This window comes from Phasianus colchicus, chromosome 7 (genome assembly GCF_987193195.1).
Source record: "Phasianus colchicus chromosome 7, bPhaCol1.hap1.1, whole genome shotgun sequence".
NCBI lineage: Eukaryota > Metazoa > Chordata > Aves > Galliformes > Phasianidae > Phasianus > Phasianus colchicus.
This window is the reverse complement of record NC_143442.1, coordinates 3,521,383-3,535,000: the sequence shown is the minus strand read 5'-3', so window position 1 is coordinate 3,535,000 and position 13,618 is coordinate 3,521,383. Positions and strand designations below refer to the sequence as shown.

General features: G+C 50.8%; 1 protein-coding gene and 1 long non-coding RNA gene across 5 annotated transcripts in view; one reads left to right on the top strand and one right to left on the bottom strand.

Moving 5' to 3' along the window:
• Nucleotides 1–11,518, bottom strand: part of ZEB2 (zinc finger E-box binding homeobox 2) — a 108,440-nt gene extending 96,922 nt beyond the window's left edge. Inside the window, exons 1-2 of one of the 3 annotated variants that reach the window (XM_031590767.2) lie at nucleotides 11,429–11,518; nucleotides 8,607–8,744 (exon numbers count right to left, since the gene is read on the bottom strand). In XM_031590767.2, coding sequence (XP_031446627.2) covers nucleotides 8,607–8,679 — 73 coding nt within the window. In that variant the 5' untranslated portion in view covers nucleotides 8,680–8,744; nucleotides 11,429–11,518. Of the gene's footprint in view, nucleotides 1–8,606; nucleotides 9,480–11,226; nucleotides 11,325–11,428 lie in introns of those variants that run through there. The other 2 variants (XM_090143501.1, XM_090143502.1) reach the window with 2 other exon arrangements.
• Nucleotides 7,898–11,628, top strand: LOC149917185 (uncharacterized). 2 transcript variants are annotated; one of them, XR_016468108.1, is made up of 4 exons: nucleotides 7,898–7,912; nucleotides 10,637–10,773; nucleotides 11,247–11,387; nucleotides 11,492–11,628. It is a non-coding gene; the product is annotated as an uncharacterized LOC149917185 (long non-coding RNA). The 2 variants fall into 2 exon arrangements; XR_016468107.1 differs by lacking the exon at nucleotides 7,898–7,912 and having other exon boundaries at nucleotides 9,801–10,773.
• Nucleotides 11,629–13,618: the final 1,990 nt, after the last annotated feature.

Below are 13,618 nucleotides of genomic sequence, written 5' to 3'. Positions count from 1 at the left end.
AGCCAGAGTGCGATTCGAGGGCAGAATTCGAGCAAAAGCTCTGATTTGCCGAATTCTGCTCTTTGATTTGTATTTGTGTGTTATTGCTACTGCTAAGGTTGTTGCCAACCTCAATTAGATCACAAATGAGATCAGTTTAATTCAACTCCCAAACTGTGACCTGACCGTGGTCTGAAAGTATTCAAAAACGCGTTTTAAGCCTTCCTTTGATTTCAAAAGGAATACTGCATGCTTGGTCATTCATACAAATAACATAAAACGTAATTATGGGATGATTTGGCAGATGACACTCCTGCCAAACGCTGCTCCATGCCAGACGCTGTAATGCTATGGCTGCTGTCCTGGTGGCTGAGAGCAGCCCCGGTGCAGGGCGGGAGCCATGGGGTGGAGGTGCTGGGATGGCTTTGGGGAGGCAGAGCATGGAGCTCCCAGCCTGAAACTGCTGCATCACTTCGGGGGGAACGCGGATGCGCTGTCGGATCACCGGGAGGCTGTGACAAAGGGAGCTTGCAGCTCGACACACGGGTAACAACATAGCAAACACCTTTAATTCTGTCATGTCTCATACCCTTTGCTTTCTCACACGTTCGTGGCTGCTCTAACATTGACACCTACACTTAAAAAAAAAAAAAAATCGACAAAAAAAACCTCGACAACAAAAATCTTTAAATGAAGCAATCTTATTCTATAGCCAAAAAAGGAAAAAAGAAAAAAAAAAAAAAGAAAAAAGAAAGAAACACCTGGAAAGTTATGCTCAGTGAAAATAACCAACTTCCGAGCTCCTTCTGCAAGCAGCTTGGAGCAGAGCAGCCTTCTTCAGGCAGAGCAACCTGCAGAGAGCTGCCCCCCAGCAGCCCTGAGCCATGCCAATGCCCTTGAGACTTCTCTGCCCGGCTGCTGGAGAAGGGATCCTGCAGAGATCCTCCCTTAGCAGAGCTTTTGGAGTCTGATGTGGATGTTACAGGTGTGAGGGGATATAGATAAAGATATATAGAGATACACGCAGGCATATAGAGATACATAGGTATATGGATATACATAGGTATACACAGGGTGAGTGCATGTGCAGCTCCTAAACGATGAAGGACACTTTGTGACAATGTCTCACAGCTCTTCCCAACCCTTTACCTGACCCCAAAAACTCACCTACACGGAGGTGGGATGAGTTCAGCAGTGCCACCTCCTCTCCCCACCTGCCCTATGCCTGTGGCACACGAAGGGTTAACACATGGTGGGCTCCCGGGGTAGGTTAATATCACAGCTGCCTGGTAAAGCATTACCCAGCACCTCGCTCCACAAAAGCCTGCTTTTGCAAACAGACTCTTACTTTTCCCCAAGTGTCCAAAGGTGTTTACCGAAGTAAATCTGCCTAAATCCTCCATCGCTTGGGTCATGGGGGTGGTTAGGAGGGTGGAAGGTGTAGAGATAATCTCTTTTTGTAAATTCTGTAAATCTTCTGGAGAAGGAGGGAAAAAAAAATCAGGAATCTGTGTCACATGCTTCTGTTCAACCGGGAACATCTCGGGGAGTGCAATCCTTATGGGTGAGATCTGCCATGGAGCGACGGGGAAACGCGACATCCCACCGCCTGCATTGCACAGCCCTGCCCTCCCCAAGTGCCTTTAGCACGTTTAATCTATTGGGAGAGTTAGGGGAGAATCAAACCAAAACTGTGAGGGTCTTAAAAAGTGGTTTCTGGAAGAAAATGCCAATTTGGTCAGCAGGAGATAGCAGAGCTGTAAAGTTGTCACTTGAGATCTCCGCGCTGCCCCGGTTCTTCCAATACCAGCACTGCGTATTACTTTGTGCATGTTGCAAATAGAGGCAAACAACACAGGAAATTTTGACAGCTCTGCCTGAAAGGGCTTAAATACTTCTCAGTAAGCAGGATCCGGTTATAAATAAACCTCTTCTTGGTGAGAAAAAGTGGCTGCGACCAAAGACTTCGCCATTTTTTTTCTTTCTTTTTTTCTTTCTTTCTTTTTTCTTTTCTTTTCTTTTTTTTTTTTTTTTTTTTTTCAGAACTGTCTTATTAAAAGCGCAGAAGAGCTTCAGAAGAACAAACAAACAGACAAATCTGGGGAGGGGGGGTGGCCGGAAAGTGCCCATGGACGTGACTGGGGGTAGCCACGAGGGAGACGGGCTGGAGAAAGTTCCACCGATCCGCCTTCCTCTCCTCCTCCTCCTCCTGCAGCCGCGGAGCCGCTGCTTTTCCCTGTGCCCGGGGATCTCGGCCCGCAGCATCCTCGTAGGGAAGGGGGAAAAGCATCGGAGCTCCCCCGAAAAATGGGGGAAAAGGGCGATTTCTCGGCGCCGAGCTGCTCGCCGGGGGTGGCCGAGATCGCCTGGCCCCCGCTCCCCAAGGTCACGGTGAGTAAACAATAATAGTAATTAAAACAAAATAATAGGCAGCAGTCAAGAGCTGAGAGTACACACACCTGACCCTAAGTATAACAGACTTCTCCGAGTAGAATTTGATCCCTCTCTGACACTTTCTACCTCAAGTGTTAGAGCGAGTGGCCATGAATAGTACAGGCATGCCATCTTGTAACACTATCTGCCTGTCAGAAGAGCCAAGGCTGGGTAGAGCAGGATCTATATAAGGCTTGTAACTAGGGGAAGCCCAACAAACAGCTACAAACACCTAAGTTATTTTACTCAGCCTCCACCCTTCTGCTTTTTCCCCCCTCTTCTCACTCTCTTTTTTTTTTCTTTTCATCTTGGCTTTCTGTTGCAGAATGCAAATGTAGCCTGCCGGCGGTGAATGGGCTGAATTGTGATTAAGAAGAAGAAGAGCTCCTTTCTTTGTTCTCCCCTCAGGGGATGTTTACTGGGAGAGACACAGCGGATCAGATATGAAAGGCATTCAGGTCAGCATTGATGTGAGCGAAAGTGAAATCATACCTAAGGCATTCAAAAGACCGCCGTGTCAGGGGTTCAGCTAACGGTGCATCTACTGTGTGTGTCTTCCCTGTTAGGCACAAAAAAAAAAAAAAAAAAAAAAAAAAAAAAAAAAAAAAAATCCTTTCCACAAACAGGCTTCTTATTATTATTATTATTATTTTTTAAATTACAACAAAAATTATAAGGAGAGGAGGAAAAAAAAAAAAAAAACCAACTTTTCCTTCGCTGTACCTCCCGAGCAGGAGCCACTTGGTGCTCCGTCCCTGACAGAACGGGCACGGAACGGGTCCACATGCATTCATTGCAGCCCTTGGGATCAGAGTCATTTTTAAGGGAAAAATGAACTCATCTGAAATGTGCACAGTTGTATTTAGGTGTGCCTATCCGTGCCCTATCTGTGCTTGTGCACACGGGCACCCTCTCCATGCACACAGAGGTGTGCACGCATGCATGGCTACATCCACCAGACATGGCTCTCCATAAGCTGCGAGGCTTACTTCTGCCATACAACACACGGGCAATAATCATCCCTCGCCTCCCTCCTTCCACGATAAAGCAGCGTGGCACGTCGCAGCAGCACACAGCACACCTCCCAAAGTGATCTCCTATTGACTTTGGAACTCCCAGGAACACTTTGCAGGAGCTCTCGCAGCCCACGAGGCCGGCGATGCAGCGCGCGAAGTTGGTGCACAGCTATGGAAGTTACACCGCCTCGAGGAGGAGAGGCTTTGTCCTTTTATTTTCATTAAATGTGCTTGATCAAGAAATAGCTGCATCTTCCTTCCTTCCCTTATTTATATATATTTTTTTTGAGTGCATGCTCCTCACAGCCTAAATATCCCCTCCATAGACTTTCCAAGCAGCTAGCTGACGCTGTTGGCATAAACACAGACACGTGAATATATAGAAAGAAATCACAAACTGCAGCTAAGCATACAGAGTTAGGAGGTGGCTGCACTCATGGAAAATGAAAACCACTCAACAGCAAAAAAAAATAACAATAAAAAGGCTGAAAAATTCAGCAGCGGCGAGCATCCCCTCTGCTCTGGATTTGTTTACACCTCCAGAGCCTTAGTTAAAATATATGGCTTGTCTAATGCTCACATCTGCTTTAATGGTGACGTTTAATTCTGAGATATTTTCAACTAGTGTTTCTGCAGCGCGGATTTCTCTCCTTTTTCTCCTTACTCTAAAAAGACAACTAAAGAGCAATCAAAAAGGTGTCTGACTTGGCCATTCAGACAATTGCACCCTTGTGGGAATGCTGGAATGAATGGTACAGTGGACACCCCAGCACTATTGACGTTATAAACATGTAAATGAAACACATTAGGGCAGACAATCAATTGTCTGTGAGCACTGCAAACCTGCACTCCCTTTCTGTGTGACAGGCACAAAATAGTGTCTACCTTGGGAAGCCATGGTCTTGGGGGAAAAAAAGGACAAAGAGTTCTCTTTCACAGAGGAGAAAATGCACCTTAAAAGCACTGGGATAATGCAGATGCCAAAAAGTGTTGTGAGGCAAAGAATTTCCTATTTCTTGGAATGAATGTGGGGCTGCTGTAAAAGGATCAACACCCTTCTTCCCACTCTAAAGGGACACACATTTTTCTTGGGGGACATTACCAGCCTGTCCTGAGAGCTCTCATCTCCATCTCCCTGATATTTCCCCTCCTTGGGCAGCTGGCTTTATAGATAGCAATAATTAACTTGTAATTGTTTCCTTTTTTTTTTTTTTCTTCTTTTTTCTTTTTTTTTTCCTTCCCTTTCTTAATTTTCAGATCTGTCTTTTCCCCGGCACCAAATGTATTTTCTTGCAGCAACCAGAAATTCCCCCAAAAGTTTCCTGGTGAAGTGTGTGTGCACACAACTCAGCAAGCATGGAATGGTCGCGAATGGCAAAAATCAGACACTCATCTCCAAATCCACTGCTTTCCTCCAAATTCACCATCAAACAAACAGCTGAGCCCTGGCACCGCACACAGCCCTGCCACAGCTCGCTCCCATGGATCCACACAGAGGAACCCAACCGACACCCCTCACTCCCCAGTCACTCTCATGGACCTCATCCATTTTTAATACCTATTTCCAGGTGCTTTACTCGAGGTTGCATGGTTTTCTCCCACCCGAGCAGCCACTCTGGTAGCAATCTGCTCGCAACGGATTCGCAGTGCTGCAGAAGTGCCCGGGTACAGAAGTGCTCCCAGATGCCCACCCCAGTGTGTGCCACCTGCATGTCACCCATCACAACCCTCTCTTCACCCCACAGCCCTATCGGGTGCCCCCAAACTTCCCCATGCAGGGCAGAGCCTCGCTTCCCACCACAACAGGCTGCTTTCTGCTCTCGTTTGAGTGGGAAGCATAGGTTTTCCCCCCTTTCCCAGCAGAGTGGAAGGGTGGGTGGGAGTCTCTTTAGTGAGGGCTCTGAGCGAGTGTAATCGTGTTTGGGCTGCGCTTCCCCTCGGATCAGACGCCCTGAAAGAATTGAACTTTCTCTCTTTTCTTTACAACTGGAAGCGAGATGGCAATGGAATCAAAGGGAGCTGTTTGCTGAAAGTTTGGAGGAAATTAGGGCCAACTTTTTCCTTTCTCCCACTCCCATTTTCCTCGGGATTTGATTTTATTTTAGCCGGGACCGGGGGAGGGGGGGGGGGGGGGGGGTGAAACAAAGCAGACTCGCTAAGGAGGATGGAGCAGAGCCGCTCAGCGCTCGGGGCCGCGGACAGCGGGGGCCGCTCCGCACCGCTCCGCACCGCTCCGCGCAGCCCCACCTCTACGGGGCGCCCGTGCAGTGCGGGGCAGAAAGGGGCTCTCTGCCTTCCTCCTCCTCCTCCATCTCCACCCGTGCCCCCTCCTCCTTCTCCTCCTCCTCCTCCTCCTCGTCCCGTGCCGCTACTTCTCCCGAGTGAAAGTGCTACGAAGTGAGTCAGGCGCCGGCAATCATCTGACCGAACTTCCCGCAGCCCCGCCGCATTCCTGGGCTCTCCTCTCCGCGTACCCCAGCCCCGCTTTGGGTTCCTTTCCTCCCTCAGGACTCCACTTCCCAAAACCTCTGCCGCTCCCCCTCTGCCCGAGCCGCAGCTCAGCCGCACCGCTCCGCATCCCTTCCCCAGCCCCGCACACACGCGCGCACCGGGCGCACGCCGCGCTGAGCCATTAGTTGCCTTATTCTGATGTGTCCTCCCCCCCCGCTAACCCCCCCCTCCCCTCCCCACACACACACACACACACATCATTTCTATGTGATTGCACTCCCACTGCTCCGGCTTCCCCGATGGCCATCTCTCTCTCTCTCTCTCTCTCTCTCTTTTTTATTTTTTTTTTGGTGGGTTTTTAATTTGAGTTGGGTTCTGTCTCGTTTCTAAGGAATTTCGGGCTGATTTCGATAAGCATCACCGTTTGGAGTGTTATCAGCAAAGACACGAGCTCAGAAGTGACATCTTTTCCACGAATCCGGGAAAGGAGAAAAATCCACTCAGGCCAGATAAATCCTGGGCTATTCCCCACGGGAAAGGCGCTGGGCATGTGCTTGTCGAGAAAGAGAAAATGGAAGGGGGGGGTTGGGGGGGGAAGAAAAAAAAAAGGAAAGAAAAATAAAGGAAAATGGGAAGAAACCAACACAGCCTGGCTCGCCTACCTGCTTCCCAGACCTGGGGCATTTCCCACTCAGAAATAAATGGAAGGACCGAAGGACGGAGCACAAAGAGGACAGAGGGGACAGACAAAGAGGGGAGCATTGCCCTGCCTGGGCCGGGCACACTGCAGGAACAGCCTCAGTTCTCGCTGTGCCCGGAGCTTGGGTTAAAGTTGGTGGAAGCTTTCAGCCTTCCAAAGAACGAGGAAAGTTTGGGCTCACGACTTTGGGGAGAAGAGAGAAACATCTCGGACGGAACGCCGGGCAGTGGTGTCCCGGGCCGTTATCCCCAATGGGAGGTGCGGGGACCCAACGAGGCCGTCCGCTTCTCCGCGTCTGTTTCGCGTCTCGGCTCCCGTTGGGGAAGCGGGGAAGGCACGGGCGCATCCCTCTGCTCTGAGCATGTGATGGGTTTAACACGCTAAAGTAATAATCTCGTGTTAAAAAGCGAGGAGGGGAAGGAAGCGGAATAAACCCCCCATCAAACACTCAGAATATTCTTTAGTGCGAAAGAGCACTTCTGGATGCGTCGCTTGAAATCTCGCTCTCTTTTTCTCTCCAAAAAATGACTGTTTAACATAAGAAAAAAGGCTACTTGACACAAAGCTTTTGTTATCCAGTTGATCAGCAACGTGCTTTAGCTACTTGTAAGGGGAAAAAAGCCCCACAACAGACATTGATTTCAGAAAATCAATAACCAACATTTAATAAAAAGAACAGAGGAAACACAAGAGAGGAGAGGGAAACATTACGTGTAATTTTAATGTCTCCTAAATTACCCAGAGATGAGGGGAAGGGGAGGTCTCCTCTGCGAGGACCACCTTAAATAATGACAGACACGAGAGGAAAGGGTGGCGGCGGAGGGGGGAGACTTTAAAAAAAGATAACAGGGAGCGGATCCTTGGGAAGCCGCTCGGAATATATTATTTTAGTTGGCTTCTCTTTTTTTTTTTTTTTTTTTTTTTTTTTTTTTTTTGTAATACTAAGCCAAGCAAATAGATCAAAGACAACACAAAGGGAAAAGCCAGTGTAACACAGCGAACAGTTTCTGACTAAAATTCCTCTATCACTCCCCCATATGGCTCGACGCCTCCACCACAACAAGAAAAAGACACACACACACACACACGCACACTCGCAACCTCGAGAGAGGGAAGGGAAGGCGAGGGGAAGGGGGGGGGGGAAGGATCATTTGTTTCTAATCAACATTCTCTTGTCTTTGTTTTGGGGTTGTTGTTGTTGTTGCCCCCCCCTCCCCCCCCCTCTTTCTCCGACCCCCCCTCCCGCCCCCACCTCCGCACTCGGGGAGAAGTAGCTGAGATCGGAGCGAACGGGTTCAGGTTCAGCAGTGCCTCCTCGGAAGGAGGAAAGTTGGTGGGAGAGGGGCCGGGGGGTGCGGCCGGGATGGGGGGGGGGGAATAGGAAGGAGTCGGGGGGTTCGGGCCGAGGGAGACCCGAAGGGCCGCCAAAGAAGAGCGGGGCAGCGCGTCCCGCTGAGCCCGGCCCTGCGCGGCCGCGGAGTGCGGGGAGAGGGCAAGCCCGGGTACTCAGCTCGAGGGGGCTATTAATTATTAGGGTGGAGGAAGTTTCATTTTCGAGTCTCTAACAATAATTTAAAAAGAAAAAAAAAAGAAAGAAAAAAGAAAGAAAAAAAAGAAGCAGAGAGGCGCTAACTCGGTGCCTCGGGATTCTCACGCTGCCGCTTTTTCCCATGGCCGGCAGCTGCCCGGCCGCCCCCCGCCCCCCGCTCCGCACCCTCCGTCGCACGGTTCCGACCGCTCCCGGCCCCGCGGGCCTCCTCCTCCCGGCCGCGCTCCTCCGCCGCGTTCCGCACCCGCGCGACAAAGTTTGGGGCGCGGCGCCGCGGGCAGCTCCGCTCCGTTCCGCGCTCCCCCCACCCCTCTCCCCGCTCTCCCCCCTCAGCCTCCGGCCCCGCAGCCTCTCCGCGGGCCGCGCAGCTTCCGCGGGACGCTCCGCGCGGGGTCGGAGCCGCAGCAGCGCGCCGAGCGCCGGCCTCCCCCCGCCGCCGGCCGGGAAAAAAAAAGTTTGCTCGGGGGGGGCCGCTTACCGTTTTTCCTCCGGGGGTTGGCTTGTTTTCGCCTCTTACACCTGGGGCCATCCGCCATGATCTGCTGCTTCATTGATAAGAGTGGATCAGATGGCAGTTCGCATGGACTCGACTCCCTGATTCAGCAGCACGCAGACTCTATGTAACAACCAAACACAGCGACAATGTGGGCATTGGTATATCCCATTTAAACGCAGGGCGCCAACGGGGACCCGAATTTGCACCCGAAAAAGAACCCATCCACGCACACGGCGACGCTTTGCCGTGCTGGGGGAGGTGGGACACGGAGCTGCGCGTTCCCCCCCTCTCTCCCAGCCGGGCGGCTCCGCTCCGCGCCCGCTTTAGGGACCGCGGTGGGCGCTGCGCGCTCCGTGCGCGTGTTGCGTGTGTGCGTGTGTGTGTGTGTGTGTGTGTGTGCGCTGCCGGGGGGGGGGGGTGCGCGCGGGGATGCGTGTGCGTGTGTTGCACCAGCAAGGCAGATCGGAGGGAGACAAGAATTACATCTCCAGTGAGTCATAACTCATGACCGTATGAGGGAATGCGCGGCTTTTACAGTAGGCTGCTTGACTCAATGCTAGGCGGACCGCTTCCTCCGAAAAGTACTTTAATGTGACATTAGAACTTGCTCGCTATCCCTCTCCCCTCCTGCCGCCGCTCCTGTTATTTTTTCTCTCCAAGTGCACTCCGGCGAAGTGATAGGAGCGAGGGAAACATGGCTCTCCCCGTCCTTCTGGGGCAGAGCGCAGCGCCGAGCTCCCCTCCCCCTAGCAGTGTAATTATAAACCTCTGTCACCTTTTTAGTCACTTTGACAATATTCAGGGTTTCCCCTGCCCCTCGCTTAAACAAAGCTTCAGAGTGACATTTTTCTCCCCCCCACTCCCCCCCCACCCACCCACCCTCAGAAAAGAAACAGAAATCAAAACCACCGCTGTCAGAGTTTTCAGCTCGCGGTGTTGTTTTCTTTCTTTTCTTTTTCTTTTTCTTGCTTTCTTTCTTTCTTTTTTTTTTTTTTTCTTAACTTGTAAACTTTGGGACCCAGAGTTGCGTGCTGAGCCCTATCTGTCACAGCGGCATTTGGTTCTGCCATCCCTCTGCCGAGGCTCGGTCCGCCCCGCAGAAGATGCTGTAGCTTTAAAGATGCTTTGACTCGAGGATTAGTTTAAACAGGGGCTATAAAAGATGTAACAGATGCAAACTGTAAAACAAGGGCAATTAACCCTTGCTCTCCTGAGCAGGATCCCCTCTCGCCTTCTCATCTATTGTCTTCCCCAACACTGGGACTTTTACATTATTATTTTTTTTTAATAATTCCTAGACTGAACGCTTTTTTTTTTTTTTTTTTTTTTTTTCTCTTCCAGCCAACTGTTTTCTTTTTCCTTTAATTATTATGATTTTTATTTCTAATTTTTTTTCCCCCTCCCTCGTGTCTTTTCACTCTGCTGGCTCTTCCCAGCAGGGCTGAGCTGAGCAGCGTGTTGCTGCTGCTCCTTCCTCCTTGCCTCAACTCTTCCCAACCCTCTGCTGTCCCCAAACCCTCATGTCCCGAGCAGGTAAAGGGATGGCGATCTCCATAGAGTGCCTGTGCGGGGTCAGCGTGGTTCCTCACGCTCTATGCGAAGGATTCCGCCTGGGCAAGGAGAAATCACCCTGTGAGTGGATGAGGCTGAGAAATGTGCTCCAAACTTTAGTATTTGCTGCTAACCCCGCTGCTGGAGGGGCAATGCTGGCATCCCCGTGCAGAGCTGCAGCAGTGCGAGGACAGGGACCGAGCGGGCTCCGAGCCTGTCTCGGCAATTGGCGTTTGCATGCAAAACGAGCAGGGCTGAATTGTTTTAAATGCATTTCACTGCCTCTCCTGCTCCTCAGCCTGTCTCCAAAAGTTGTCCATAATTTGAAACCCGCACGTCTCGACAGCACTTTCTTTCCCAAAGGAGTGCCTCGCGTTTTATTTCTATTTATTTATTTTTTTCTTACGCTTTTTGGTAAACGACTTTTAAGTTCCAGTCACTACTTTCACTTCTTGCTTTAGGATCCCAGAAACTAAGGTGCTACTTCACCCAGCTCCGCGAAATAAAAGAAAGAAATGAAAGCGAGCAAGCAGACAAAACAGCAAACTTTCTGTTTGGGGAAACACATCCTTGCCCGGCCGGGCTGCAGCACGAACAGGTATACAGCAACTTTGGGGCTAAGCCACGAATAAAAGAGCAAAGGCTGCCCAAGGAGAGGCAGAGAAATGGAGATATTTGAATGCAGGAGGGCGATGTTCCTTCCTGGCACTCAAACTTTTGGAGCTGATGTGCAAAAGGCACCTCCTGTACCTGGCTGACAGGTAATGGGGCGGGGGGCTCAGCCCCGAACCCCCAACCCGCTCGTCCTTCTTTGGAGCTGCACCCGAACGCCTTCGGGTTTGGATGGAAAAAGGGAGAATTTCGCCCCAAATAGGAAGAAGCCAGAAAGAAAGCAAAAGGTTGAAAATAAAAAATAAAAATAAAAATAATATCGAAATTAAATGAGCCCGCTGAAGCTGGAGGTGGTGGGAGGAAAAAAAAAAAAAATAGGAGGGGAGGGGGGAAAAAAATATTAAAAAGGAAGGAAAATGGAATTAAATTCTGAACCTACCTGCGAAGTCTTGTTTGTAGTTTTGGCCAGAAATGGTGAGAAGAAAAAGCATGAAGAAGCCGCGAAGTGGAGGAGAAAAGGTGAAGGGAGATGCAGCTCCTGGAGAAATTGTAAAAGCCTCGCAAAGAGTTGTCGGAAGGACCGTTATTCCTGCTGGGCAGGTTAGGACTGATCTCTTTCTGCCACTCCAGGAAACACAAACCTGGGGACGGACTGACGTGTTACGCCTCTTCTAATGACATTTTTTTCTTTTTCTTTTCTGTAGGAGCGAGAGGAGAGACCCTGAAACACACGCCACCTATCTTTGTGGGGAGGGATAATTGAAGAGCACCAAACGTGAGCATCATGTGGAAACGTGATCGCCAAGTTTCTCTCTGGGAAAGGATCTGGGATAGATTATACCTTGAAGTCTCCGCGAACGCTTTAGCGGCAGAAATGCAATTCCACCTCCTCCCGCCCGCCCCCCGCCCCGCTCCCGCCCCCCGCCCCGCTCCGTTCCGCGCCGCTCCGCGGACCCCCCCGGCCCCGCAGCTCTCCTTCCCCGCGGGCCGCAGCCCGGACCCCCCCCGCCCCCCCCCCCCCCGCACTTTCGGCGGCAGTTTTACCCCTGGGGGTTGCAGCTTTTGCCCCTTCTTTGCATTTTCTACCCCCCCAACAGCGCTGGAGGGGGGGAGAGGGGGGTGCGCACACCCTCTGCTCCTCAAAATCTGCCCCCCCACCCCCCCACACTCCATTGCCTCTTTTCCCCTCTCCCCCCCCCCTCACTCCCGAGTTCAGCCCTCACCCCCCCCCCCTCTCCCCCCCCGCAGACGGGATCCCCCGCCCCCAGGCGTGCTGCCTGCCGGCTCCCCCGCCCCCCCGGCAGGATCCCGCCGGATCCCGCCCCCCCCATAACGGGATCCCCGCCGGATCCCGTCCCCCACCCCCCCCTTCCCTCCCCCCCCTCCCCACCATAGCGGGATTCCCAGCTCTGGGCCGCATCCTGAACCCGGCCCCGCCGGAGCTGGGGTTGTTTGCGGTGGGCAAAACTTACCCTAACATAACGCCTAGAAACTAAACTCAGTGCGGGCACTGCGAACAAGCTCCGAGCTGACTCCTGCTCGTTTGGGTGCCGTTTTATTTTTATCCTCACGCGTTTCTTTTGGGGCATTTTTTTTTTTTTCCCCTCTTTCATTTCAGCACTCATCCAGGTTATTTGAACAGTCAGCTAAATCTGATGGAAAAAAAAAAAAAAAAAGAAAAAAAGGAAAAAAAAAAAAAAGCCAAAACACACCCGAACGTGCTGAGCTCTTACAGTGTCTCTGTGCTGTTCACAGATAGGGATCGGTGGGTTCTTCCTGCCCCTGCCCTGCCCGGCCCGCAGAGCCGAACTTCCCTGAGGGTTACAACTTTGTCACCTTTGGGAAAGTATGAAAATTAAAATCAAATCGCATCAAGGAGACGAGGGGGGGAAAAAAAAAAAAAAGAAAAAAAAAAAGAAAAAAAAAAAAAAGAAAAAGCCCAGACTCCACCTTTGCACTGAAGGGATTGGTTATGCAAATATGGAAGGGGTTTCCTGGCAAATACAGCTTTCTACTGTATGGTTAATTAAATCATCACTCAAAAGCCTTCCAATGTGACGCTTCTGTCGTAATCCAATCAGGTTACGTAGGTCCTAAACAAGAAAGATATTTTCCACATCTGGAAGTCAGCAATTTAGCAAGTACTGCACATTATTAACCAATTCAGAGCCCGCTTCCCAGGGGGATTTTTTTCTTTTTTTTTTTTTAAAGTTTAAGTGTTCTTAACCAATGCTCTGCTGTTTTGTTAATCAAAAAGCTGGTTTACACTGCACGTAATTGAGAACTAATACAGAAGTAAGTCAAGGCAGCCGAGCTGGGGATGCTGAGCGCTTATCTGCATTGGAGCTGATACGGCGCAGCTCGAGCCGCTCTGCCCGGCTCCCAGCGCAACCCACGGCCCTTCCTGCCTCCAAAGGAGCTCGAATCCATCTCGGTGCGAAGATAAACTTCGCATCTCGAGCACCCGTGTGATCCTTTCTGAAGGTAAACGTGCAGCCGCCCAAAGGGCTGCATTAGGGATCTGCGGAACAATTCCCTGCTGTGACAGTGTTAAATCTATTACAGCACTTCTTTTTTTTTTTTTCTTTTCTTTTCTTTTTTATTCCCCTCCTCGAGAAAACTGAAACAAATGGAACACTGATCCGACACTATTCTTTTACTTACATTAAGCTAAGATAAACTGCTCTTGAACTGTGCATTGAATGTGTGCCTACAGCAAGAGCTGCAACGCGAGCAATAGTCACTTGCAATTGCACTCAAAAATGGTCCCGATCAGAGAACACCTTTCTGATGATTAAATACTGCGAGGGAAGGAAGGGACCCCCCGAGCC